Source organism: Nasonia vitripennis, chromosome 2, assembly GCF_009193385.2.
Source record: "Nasonia vitripennis strain AsymCx chromosome 2, Nvit_psr_1.1, whole genome shotgun sequence".
Taxonomy (NCBI): domain Eukaryota; kingdom Metazoa; phylum Arthropoda; class Insecta; order Hymenoptera; family Pteromalidae; genus Nasonia; species Nasonia vitripennis.
Window position 1 is genome coordinate 8029580 of NC_045758.1, and position 12825 is coordinate 8042404.

The following is a 12825-nucleotide window of genomic DNA, read 5'->3' on the forward strand; positions in this document are numbered from 1 at the left end:
CTTATTATTTTCGAGTTTTCAAAAGGGAAAAGTATAATGATACGAAGCTCGAGCTCTTTTGTGATAATATGTGTCGTATAGAAACTAGAATTTATTTACAAAATTTACAAACGATTCTTTTTTTACAAAAGAAAAAAACTCTCGCTCTTTGATTTTCATTTTGATTTTTTTTCCTTGCATATTTGTAACTTAAATATATAATCGTCAACTCTATCTCTCAATACTACTTGATCAAACTACCGCACATAACTTGAATTAAATACAAAGTCACACGATAGAATAGAATATGCTACATAATATAACGAGACTTAGAGCTAAAACGTGTGTGTAAAAAAATATATAAACTAGTCTCTCTCTATCGAACAACTAATGCAACGCACAAGGTAATCTAACAAACGTTTTCTTCTCTCCCGCTACGGTAGTGTGTCCAAAAGGAAAAATAAGCTACAACCGTTCACACGTCTCTACAGGCGCGACATCGGCTTGGCCGAAATACGTGTCAACGCATAAGTATTCGCGCTCGACAATATAAGAGCTGTGTAGTAGTACAACGCGTGTGTTACGCAATTATTGTCTACTTAGGACTGTGCAGACTATAACTATAGCTAAGCGTGAAAATTATGAAGTATAAGAAATCGGCTACTCTATGATAATGTTGATCAGTTGCTTCAGCAGGCTTAATACTGGCGGTAGGACGATCGCTTCGGATTTGTCTGTGGCTGTTTTCTTACGGGAAGTCCTCGGGCGTACGGTTTGTGTGCGTTTGTTGATAGATAGAAGATGCCTCTTGCTCTGCGGGCGTGAAAAGCGTTCGATTTGCGCAAAAACTCAAGATTCGTTCTTCTCTGTATAGAGTATAAGATACTCACGTATGAGGGGTATCCTCTCCCATCGGCACGTACTCGTCCTCCGAGGGGTTGCACCAGCCGATCAGGTAAGAGAACAGGTTGGCGCACGGCGCTGCCCAGAAGCCGACCTTCGTCGTTATCGACTCGATGTAGTAGGGCGTCACCTTCGTGTGGTCGCAGGACAGCGTTTCTGCGCGAGAGGGACGTACGATCGTCAGAAGGAAGGGAAAATAATATATAGTTATCAATAGGAAAAATAGTCTTATACTCACGAAGAAGCGAGGCGGTCGCGCATCCGGGCTGACTCGATCCGCCGTTCACATAGAAGTCCGCATGTCCGTTTGGGCCCCACTGGCCCAGGATGCCCGCCCCCGTGTGGATCACATCGACAAAGTGAGCGTCTGTCTCGTCCAAGTCTCTCGAGCGGTTTCCATTCATATAGAAAAATATAGTAGGATCCAGCCCTGATGGCAACGATTTGAAAAATTTGAAAAGCAGGAACAAATAGCAGATCGCAGGTCTAGTATGAGTGAAATCTGAAGTGGACTTTCTAAGTAATTACCGGTGATCCTGCCCAGTTTGTCATCGGGCAGGTAATTGGCGATGAGCCCGGCGATGTGAGCACCTACGCTGTAGCCCAATACGTGGATGCTCTCGACCCGCGTGCCCCGCGGATGGTCCCTCAGGTACCTTACCAACTGAGCAATACATCGTGAACAGAAATCTGGTCCCCATTGAATTTGCGAGAGGCAGGGCTCCCGTACCAAAGAGCCGTAATCGACGATTATAATATTGTAATCGCCTCGCGTGAAATACGCTGAAATACAGGGGCAAAGGTGCCGCGGAGAATCGCAAGTCAGTCTACAATTTTTTTTTCTATTTTATCATCCACAGCTTTCTCTCTCTCTCTCTCTCTCTCTCTCTCTCTCTCTCTCTCTCTCTCTCTCTCGTGTGCGATCGAATATGGGCTATTGTTAGTGGCGAGAGGAGGAGGTTTTTATTTCGATTCCCCGATGAGTATATACGTTGTCGTGAATTGAATATGGATGTACATGAGATCACGTCGGATTAGTACACACACATACACGTACAGAGATTAGTCGAGGTCGCGTACCTTTGCGAAGATCAGTACTGGGCGCCAGGTTTCTGCCTCCGCCGAAGCCGTGAATGATGATCTTCGTCGGATTTTTCGGGTCGAAGTGCGAGTTGGTCAACGAGCTCTTCTTCAGCACGTCGAGCTGGTGCGGATTCTGCTGAGTCTCTCTGCAATCGATCGTTGATTAATCAATCCGTACACACATAAAACCTTGCGAAACCGCACCTACTGCAATAAATATATGACCCCCGCGTACACTGTACATAATATACAGAAATAAAAAGGAGCCTCGCGGTGAATTACAAAATCACAATGTGCGATGCATCCAAGGATCCGACAAAAAGAACGACGGCTCTTAACCGAGTAAACTATAAAACGCGTGCATTAACATTAGCATAAAGTTGCACACGCGGAGAGTCCAAGGTGCACAGACATTGCGGCACACATCGTAGTTTATCAAAACACATCGATTACGCATCTCGAACAGCGTACAATGTAACACCGACACGAGCCGAAAACCTGTCGGATCATCCCGAATCTCTCCGGTTAAAATCGAGAGTGAGAGTGACATTATACAGCGAAGACGGTGACAAAAAGGCCGTGAGAGAAGCAAACTCTAGTCGCGATGATGCAAACGCTCATCAATTATCCGCGGTGCAGGCAGAGAGTGCCATTTTTTAAAACGAGAGAGACGTCTTATACACGTGCAAGCGAGTATTCTATGAGGCGCCGGAGAAAGGAGTCGCTACTACAGCGCGTAGTCTGAGTATTGAGGTCACTTTCAGCCGAGAGATGATCGTGATCTTGAAAGCGAGAGTCTTCGTCGCGGCCGGATTATACGGTGAGGAGATTCTATGTACTTTGTGTAAAGGATATAGTGTTTTTTTCCTTTGTTTGTTCGAAGAAAATTGCATACAGTGTAACGGGTTTTCATTTCTACTCAGTTTCTACTCTGACTGGATGAATTTACGAAATTACGTAAAGCTTCCAGCTCGCGTGTTTTATTAATTATAATCGCGATGAGGCTAAACAGACGCTGGTTTATATTCCGCGTGGTAGTTTTCACGGCGATCCTCGTTTTTTCTATTCACGCGCGCGCGCGCGTGTGTGTGTGTGTGTAACCGTTTCTTGATTGTTACGAAATACACACGCCGTCGTCGCTAAACGGTTATATGCGAGAAGACCCAATGACCGAGTAAAGTTTTTTTTGCAGAGTTACGTATACGATTAAATGCTGCTCCTAAACGTAATCGTATGTATTTGGAACGGGTTAGTGTTATCTGATCGTATTTGCGTGGATTATTATGTATTAGTATTTTTGGACCGTATACGACGCCATCAAGGTCGGCGACTTGTGAGTTTAGGAAAAGTATCTAGGATTATTCAAGTGGTGTGTGGATGGATATGGTGATTTAATAGATGCAACGCGCGACTTTCTCTATGCATAATTTCATTTTATATAAAGTAAGAACGAAATTGATTTTCACTCATAAATATATAATACACCTATATGGCAGCAGAAGATTATATGCATGAATGTAAATGATTAGATATACGTTGCTTGTGGATCTTCTTGAAGAACCGGAAAAATTATTTATAAACAAAGTTACAAGCGAGTCTAAATTTATGCGACAGCTAAATGTTATGAGCACAGTGAACCTCTGCCGCTTTTACAGCTTCACTTTTTTCAGACGAATAACACGTGTCAAAACAGCATGTCCACGTCACTCTCGCATCAATTCTTCAAATGAACTTTTTTATAATAAGTACCTCGTGCCATATAATTATCTCGTGGATACGTAGGCGACGGACGAAACAATGCGACTCACCTTGTATACAAGAAGAACTGGATCTGCGGGTAGGGACACGTGTACGGCGGTCTCGCGCAGGAGGTGCTGTTGAAGAGATCATTCCAGGTTTTTTTCTGGTTATTCTGGGCCGTCGCATCGCCTGCAAAAGTCACCAAAGCAATTAGAGAAAATTCCTCAGAAAAATGTGACCCACAGCTCTCGATGTTTGTTAAGAAAAAAAAACCGTCATAAAGTCATTAAGAACGTCAGTCACACAGCGTGCGATCCGATTCGCATTAGAAGTTCACAGTACAAGCGTATAATTACTCGAAAGTACCTGCAGCAGCCTAATCACGTCGCTCGCGTAAAAGCCGATAACCCCATCATCGTAAAAACGAGCTCAGAACTGACGGAATAATGAGAGCATTACGGCCGCTATCGGTGATATAAGAAAACGAGGTAAAGGTCGCTCCATAGCTCTTCGATTAATTTCTTGCTCTCTCGGCGGTCTATAGCAGCAGCAGCAGCAGTCACGCCTCTCTTGGTGATAATTAAACTGTTGCGTCTCTCTCTCTCTCTCTCTCTCTCTCTCTCTCTCTCTCTCTCTCTCTCTCTGTGTGCAGCAGCGCCGGAGAAAGTCGCCGTAATAGAATTTAACGCCAATAAAATTCGCGGCTTCGAGGAGCCTCGGAAAAAACTCTGAAATGTCTATATGCCTCGCATACACGAGCCATAATTAACACCGTCCGCGATTCCTTTTTTCGCAAGCCTAAGCGAATCTTTAAGCAACGCAGCAATGTGATATAAGCGATTAAGTGCGTCTCGATGAAAGCGAAAATTTTTGCACAACTTACATACACAATAGAGAGGCGCGGTTACGGAATCGCGGAAATTCACGATTATTACAGCCATACGCGCATTATTCGAATAAACGCACCGCGTATTCTGCAGCGGAGAATGTGTCACGAGAAATTACTCGACTTAAACGCCGCGAGTTCGCTGAATGGCCGAACGGCGTGTAATAATGCGGTAATAGCAGATACTACGAAAGGAAAGGAAAAATGCGCGAGGATGAAAGTGGAAAAAGAGTCGGCGCTGATTTTTTCGCAACTGGCTGAGAAAAAGTCGGACCAGTTGAGAAACGCCAGTGCAGTAGTACTGCTGCTTTTGGCGGAACTTGGACTTTTAAGGAATTTTCACGAGTCGTTGCGCTTGCGAAAGTCAATTCTCTGCACGCTTATAGTTCTGCTGAGGAAGACGCCGATTTTGTTTGCGCGCATGCGTATCATCATTCGTTTAATTCAATTTGGCTGATTTACGAGATGACTGTGCGGTGGAATAATTTAATCGGGAAGAAAGTACTACAACGTTTCGCGTTGATTTATTCGGATTTATAGATTCTTGTGTACAATGTTTGAATTCAATTTGTCATAATGACTTGCAGTTCGTCAAAATTTTACCACCCAAAACGATTCAATCCGTTTAGCGCCGCATTCGTAGTACTTTCCCCCACAATCTCGAAAGAAAAAAATCGTAACAATCCCATCGAAAATCCCGGAGCCCACGTCAGTTCTCGAAAAAGTTCGGCTGCACGATCACCGACCTTCCTATCTCCCGGGAGAAAGGCGCCACGCTTGTAAAAAAAAGCGGAGAAACATTAAGGACACGCGCGGAATACAACTCATTTGCTCTCGGAAGTTTCCCGGAAACTCCGGACATGCACCCGCGCGCGTTAATTAAACAATCGCGCGCTTCTCGATATTCTATATCGTTATACATTACGCGTATACGTATGTATAAAATTATGGAAGCTGCGAGAGCATGGAGTTATGGCGCGGAATCGGTGCCGGAAATTCTGCCCGCTGTAATTAACGAGCAACGCCGACACGCATCTACTGCACCTATGCAGATACAGCGCGGACAGATTCCACGTCGTTTAATTACACCAGAAGTCGCCGGGTCGATTGCGTGATTGAGAGAATGCGCCGTTCTTTCTTTTGTTTGGATATTGGATGGGCATCGCGTCGGCTAATTCGCTGAGAGTTGAACGAACAGGATTTCGTGTTCTGTGAATTGCAAGTGCGTGTGTAGTATACGTGGCTGTGAGATTGTCGGACGAAAATTTGAAATATCTCGTAACCATGACCCAATATGCGGTCGATATTGGCGATGGTCGAAAAAAAGGAAAAGAGACGGGAGAGTTTCCCAATGTCGTTATTAAAGTAAACACAACTGCTTTATAACGAAGGTCCTATACATAAAATCCAGCTAATCACGAGCCGGAACTTTACGATTCATACGTATATTTAGAGGAAGTTCACTCGAGCGTGAAAAACTGATTCTTCAGGTTTATAAGTGGATTCGGTGGGTTTTCTTGAAAGCTTTATCCGAAACGCGCGTTACGTAACTGACATTGAATGTTTATATTATTAAATTAGGTTTAATTAACGGGAAAGTATGTTTGCACAAAAAACTGCGAGGCTTTCTATAGAACAACTTTCTTTCGTTGCAACTCACGTTTACCGCAAATTTATTCACGTTTTCTGCGATAAGGTTTAATGTAATACAATCGCCATGACATTGATCGGATCGAAACATTATTGAAAAGTATTTACATACTAAAACTACTCAAAATTCTCAACAGCCCAAGAGTGCACCCGATAAAAAAAAAATGCCGACATCAGCATCGATCAACTCCAAAAAGTTTCCTCATAAAAAAAATAGCAACACTAGAAACTTAATTCACCGAAGTTTCTCGTCTCTCGCCAACCACGACTTTCTCTACTCCAGTATCACTCAGACTCCCGCCTTCGGGCGACTCAAAATTCGTCGTCACCACGAGTCTCTCATTCGCGCAATCGCATCTCTATTCTGGCTTGCAGTTTCACAACTAATTCGTAAAATCGCCGGCCGCCGGCGACAGAACGCCGACCGCAGCAAAACAAGCACGCGTAACGCGAAAAAGCCGCGCGTTTGCGCGCGGGAAAATTCAAATCGGCCGAAGAAAAAACAGAGAGTTTACTCACCGCAGTTCTGCAGCAGAACAATGGCTAGTAGTAGAAACGAGAAGACACTGACCGCCATCTCCCTGGCTCTTTCTGCCGGTGATATAACATCGGACGCGCGCAGAGCGCGCCGCAAGTCGTTTTCACCTTCCGCGAGCCGGCGAAGATCTCGATGTTGTTCTCCTCTCACTCGTATAAACGCTCCTGATGCACTGCGTGTGTGTGTGTGTGTGTATACGCGCACCTCGTGTCGTGTCCGATCACTTAATGCCGAGTCATCGGCCAGTCCGCGCACTCTCGGGCTCGAGGGAATTTTAGAAAGTGAAACGCGCTCGTCTCCTCTCCGCGACTGATAGCGTGTCTGCACACGCGGCGACTTTATATGTATAGGTGCCATCGCCGCGCGCGAGAGAGTCGAGTGTAGTGTGTGTGTGTGTGTGGTGGGGGGACGATTCGATTCTATATAGCGCTTTTTACTTTCTTCCTGCAGCGCAGGTGAGAGTGTGTGTGCGAGAGCTGTGTGTACCGGCGGAGGAGGAGGGAGAGAGAGAGGATTGGATGGATGCTTGGAGGGAAGCTGCGCGCGGAGAGCTTTGTTTTCGGTCGTGGACTGGTTGATAGCAGGAGGCGTTGTTTGGGCTTTCGCGCGTGCGATTCGGAGAGGATTTTCGGGGATGACGTGCGCCGCGGACGTCAGCGGGATTATTATATAAGTTGGTCTTCTTCGCGCTGTTTGTTAATATTTATATCGGGAGGATGCGTGTTGAGTAACAGCGAGTTCGACTTTTTGAAAGAAGATATCTCGGAATGATTACCGTATAATTTTCAACTCTCAGAGTAAAGCATTTTTTGCAGTGCACAGAACGCGCGTTTCTGCAACCTCTGCTAACAAACGAGTAACTCGCGCTATTGTTTAAATTAGGAGAAATGGAGAAGGAAGACCGCGTATAGTTTCGTCATTCTTGCGCGAAGTCCAAAAAAAAAACATTGTTCTGAGGCATATGCAACTTTATTAATTGGTACATTACGGCAATGAAGTTTCTCCCGCCGCGTATTTATAAATCATGCTGTTTTGCATATTAATTAAAAATTGCGCTGATAAGTCGTCACAAAAGGCTGCGAACGCTGCGTTTCTTGAAAAAAAAGCGCAAGAGAGAAAAAGTTTTCTCGAAGAAGGATGATTCGACAAAAGAATTAATTAGCGGTCTTGCCACACCCGACTTTTTCTACTCAGCCGCGATGAGAACTGCTGTGCGAAACAGTCGTGTGTTTGTTTTCTTTCTCCCTCTGCAATAATTTTTGAATAAACCTAATATTTTCTCTAAAGATCTGCATCATCACTTATTATTAAAATCCGAAAAAATCTCGCCAAGCACTGAACGTATCCAATGCTATATACGCATCGACTCTCTCGAACGCAGCGTTTCATTCGCTGCGTTATAGTAAAGAAAACAAGAGTAAGCAGAAAGAAAACAACGCAGCGGCACACTCGTCGCGATTTCCATTTCATTACACGTGCGCTACTGCCTCAGCTATATGTATATATCGAGCGCAAAAGAAAAGCTCCTATCTCACGTCGTCGCGGCCAGCGAACCGGCAAATTCGTCGATATCGCCACCGTGTCTCTCGAATATACATATATAGCTATAATACACACTGCACATGTATACGCTCTTCGAATCGCTGCGCGGCTATATTCTCGCGAGCGATTTTTCGGTCCAAGCCAGTGCACATGTGTGTCGCGCAGTCTCGGACTTCTTGGAGGCGAGGTCACTTTTCGGACAATCGTTACAGTGATGGCTCTCGAGTCAAGGCTATCCGCGAATCCGGTTTGACGCGCGCGCCGCCTCTTATATATTATATTCCGGAGCGTGAGATAAGCCGGAACGAGAGCGGAGGATGTTTTCGAGGGGAAACACGTTTTATTGACGAAATTGCAGATGTATAGCGAGTTCACTTTTTCCTTGCCTTCAGTGGTTGAAGATGACCTCTTGGCGACTTTGGGAACGTGTTCTTAGCCGTTTCGCGTAATCCGAGTTCGTCGTTCTATATTTGAGTTGCATAATTTTGGGAGTTTTATAAATAAACTTTGGGTATGGGGAAAAGTGCGGTTTGATAATATACCGGTTAACGTATATTCCTCTCTCGGAGTATCGATGCATGGACTTTGATTAGCCTCATTACTCAGTGGAAATTATAACAACTAGCTTAAGGACAAGGTTAATTCGTCTAGCGATTTGTTATTCACTTGTCTTCTATTCAAGGTACCCACTTTTCAAATCACAGGGACAAGAATGTAGGAAACGCTACGCAAGTGCTTTGAGTGATTGGGCCGAAGGTTCTGGTTGCACAATGAAACAACGCCTCTCGAAAAGATTCGCCGACACTTTATTGTCAATAGCCATCGGTATTTCTTGTACTGTTACATAATACACTCAAGTTATAATATACATACATATTTTACATGATCGGTGATATATAATAATTATTAACAAACCAGACATTACCGGCGAGTAACAATGTAACTTTGATCTTTTTTTTTTTGTTATGCATATCATATTTTCTTTTTTCTCTATAAGTAATCTGCTCACTACTACTGATTATTTTATTCCGATAAAAGCTTTCTCTTCCCTATAATTTTCTCACAGCGCGCGTCGTCGAAATGCGCACGTTTCAATTTTATTAGTTTTTTTTCTGGTATTTCCAACATCAACACGACTACATTCCACACATTATCCTTATAATTCATAAATTGTATACTTTTATAAGAGATTTGGTAGCGGTTATAGTGTCTATTTTTTATTGGAATTGCAGACACACACGTGCACGCACTCCTATTAGGGAATTTGGAGATTCATCATGAAAAAGGCCAAATTATAGCTATGGTCTTTTGGTTATTTCTTCTTTTGCATATGATAATGTAATGATGAAGTTTTATTAATGCATCGACGATCTGAATCAGTTTTTCTTAAATTCTTAAGCCTTTTTGCGTGCTTTCGTTGACACTGTTTCAACAACGATATTTTGAAACGTTTATAAGAGACAAGGAAAAATTAACTATAGAATATGATTAGAACTTACAGTGAGAGTTAAACAACGATCGCAAATACTTTCGCGATTGGATTCGTGAACTGAAAAAAATATACCTGAAGCCAATTAAATTGTTTTATTATTATTCGCCATAATAGTTTATACATTTTTCTCGATTTATTATTATCTGTGATCTAGTTATCATACCGATATTAATTGTTTACATCGATTTATTCATTTATTTTTTACTATCATATTATCTTCGAAAAGAGATCATTCATATAGAGCGAATATTCAATTGCTTTCAGTATATTTTTTTCATTATTTTATTCAATTTTTGTATAATTCTACTTATACACTACAATGTTTCACTTCTATCGTTATAGTATAGGTATATACGAATAACCATACTCGACAGATCGATATTTTTGAAAAAGCAGAACAATCCAAACTCGAAATTTCCTTAAACTCGCGGTAATACAGCTTATAGTATATGTCCTTACAGTATATATGACTTTCATTGGTTTAAGTATTTACTTTCATTATTGTCGATATAATAATTGATACACTTTTGTGAATACATAACTTTGTGCTCTCGGCCTCATCAGCAGCGTCAACATTACAACTTTTTTTTCATTTCATTTTTTTTTAGCATGTCACGGTGGAAAAATGTACAAGCTGCAACAACTATAAGAATGTGTATTTATAAGGTGTAGCATACACACATATATTAATCAATATATATGTATATACACAGTACACGAATCATTGAAACGATGATGCATATATCGCACTTTCTTTTCGCTCTAGTATTCGATCACAATCCGACGATACAACTACATAATATTTATGGTGACTCTCGTAATGTAAATTATAAAATCTCGACGCGATGAACGAAATCAATGAGTCTCTATCTTCCTTTAGAGGTAAGTTCACAATTCGTCAACAAACTTAAATATATCATCATTAATACGAGTACGCAATGTCCACTCTAATTCACTAAAGAGTTCACTTCGCCCAACATTTTTCAAACATACACACATCGGTATTGCCATTGATGGAACGCAAACTTTCAAAACATCCTAATACATGATAATAGATCAATAAAAAATCGGCTACTCTATTGTTGCAAAAAAAAAAAAAAAAAACACATAGATCTCCTATATAAACGCGGAATAACATCATCTACCCTACGAAGCTCAGCTTACGTTTGATCAACCAACGTTCCTTTTTCTCAATCTCTCATAACACATATATTTTCGTCTCGCATATATAGTGTAGTATATATTTACAAAGTATATAATAATGGCATTACACGTTACTTTTTTTTCTCGAACGTTCGCAAAATGACACCTCTGGAAAAGCAAAGATAACGGCATAACGGAATGATTCATTGCGCATACGCATACTGGGCGTTTTCCCCGCCGCGGTATGATAAACACTATATAAACACGGAACGCGACTTCCGCTATTTTGCGCAAGCTGCGCGTATAATTCGACGTATTATGCGCTGCGCTAATACAGAAGCGACGAGACACGGAAGGGAAAAACACACGATCGTTTTCATAGCTAGGTTGAATAATAAATTAATCGTCGAGTGAGAGCTAGCGTTTCAAAAATATTTCTGCAGCTGCGGCTCAAAAACAAAGGCGGGAGAAAAGTATAAAGGAGACTAGTACAGCACGCGTTACGCATAATCACTGTTATACCCATATAGGCTACAAGCTGCGCACGCGCGAGTATATATTTCTGATGTGGGAATGTATGTATATATATGCAGGGTAATAATCAAAGGTGAAAATAATCGTCGCACGCGGAATCGAGTTTTTCGCATTCATCTCAACTCGTCGTTATTTTCGCTGGCGGTTATATATTGCCGCTATTATACGTGATGATGATGAAGAGAAAAACCCGTGTGTATTCCAGCTGACGAATATATAATATATGTATAGTACGTAAATTTTCACAGCGCATGATAAATTGTTTTATTCATTTTCTTTTTTCTTTTCTATTTATTGTCGTAAATTATTATTGAATTTTACGTTATATTTATATATTGTATATATAATATATCATATATATATATTTTGCTTTATATAAATATCTCATCATTATTGTTCGAACAGCATTGGAACTTAGCCTAGACATTATATTTAATATCATTGTTTTATCCGTTAATTCATTATGCGTATAGTATAATATTATATCGATAAATTTTTTTTTTAAAAAACACTCGTGTCGAGATACTTTTCAAAAATTCTCTAGGAAACGTCTCAAACAAAGTCTTCTACAAAGAATCAACAAAATACTTGTATGAGTATATAATAACATCATTGAATTAACGCTAAATTGGTATTGTTAAATATTATTATTATTTTACAGCGTCAAGTTACATATAAATAAAACTGAATGAAATATTTTCTACATATATTCGTTAATATTTTGAATGAAAAATAACTCTTGCGATATAATTAGCGATCCGTCATAATAATGCGACGTTTTAAATTACGTTATTTCAATCGTTAATCCTTTTCACGTTCAGTATATCACGCATCGCGATTTGAGACTTATTAGGCCAGTCACTACTTCAATGCAAGAATGAGTGCACACACTCGCTGAGTATAACAATCATTTGGGGGATCCAGCTCGCTTTCCATTTTCCTGCAATTTAAGGCTTTACGCTCTATTACCCATAGTTAAAACGTACCTAAAGTCGCATTATGCGCATAATGTGATTTTAAATCAGCTTGATTTTTCAAAAAAATGTCTACAAAAATGATTGCTACTTTAATTGATGGATTTATTACCTATAACCAGAGCTGCTAATGCTTTTTTTGTAACTTAGATAGCTTTCCGATATCGCGAATCAATCCCCAAAATGTTATTATTATTTTAATAACTTAAGTTAATTTTGTTACTTGTATATAGGAGAAAACACTGTTGGTAACATAGCGAAAATCATACAATTTTCATAAGGAACATCTTCAATAAATATTTGGATAAATCAACGAACTAATGGCTATAATAAAGCAAACGTGATTATAATATATACTTTT

The 12825-nt window shown here is 40.9% G+C and overlaps 1 protein-coding gene across 1 annotated transcript; it reads right to left on the reverse strand.

Annotated features, from left to right (window-relative positions):
• Positions 1 to 56: 56 nt before the first annotated feature.
• On the reverse strand, positions 57 to 7244 carry LOC100120056 (phospholipase A1 member A). The gene is made up of 7 exons (XM_001603687.6): positions 6761 to 7244; positions 3774 to 3894; positions 1963 to 2111; positions 1411 to 1665; positions 1121 to 1312; positions 870 to 1038; positions 57 to 792 (listed from the first exon to the last, which is right to left on the reverse strand). Exons 1-7 carry the CDS (start codon positions 7134 to 7136, stop codon positions 678 to 680), a joined length of 1377 nt encoding a protein of 458 aa, XP_001603737.2. The 5' UTR covers positions 7137 to 7244; the 3' UTR covers positions 57 to 677.
• Positions 7245 to 12825: the final 5581 nt, after the last annotated feature.

Coding starts and splice junctions, on each gene's coding strand:
- LOC100120056 (XM_001603687.6), bottom strand. CDS start 7,136: ATGGCACCTATACATATAAAGTCGCCGCGTGTGCAGACACGCTATCAG. Junction 3,895..6,760: donor TGTTCTGCTGCAGAACTGCG/GTGAGTAAACTC, acceptor TGACTTTTGCAG/GCGATGCGACGGCCCAGAAT. Junction 1,039..1,120: donor CGCGACCGCCTCGCTTCTTC/GTGAGTATAAGA, acceptor CCTCTCGCGCAG/AAACGCTGTCCTGCGACCAC.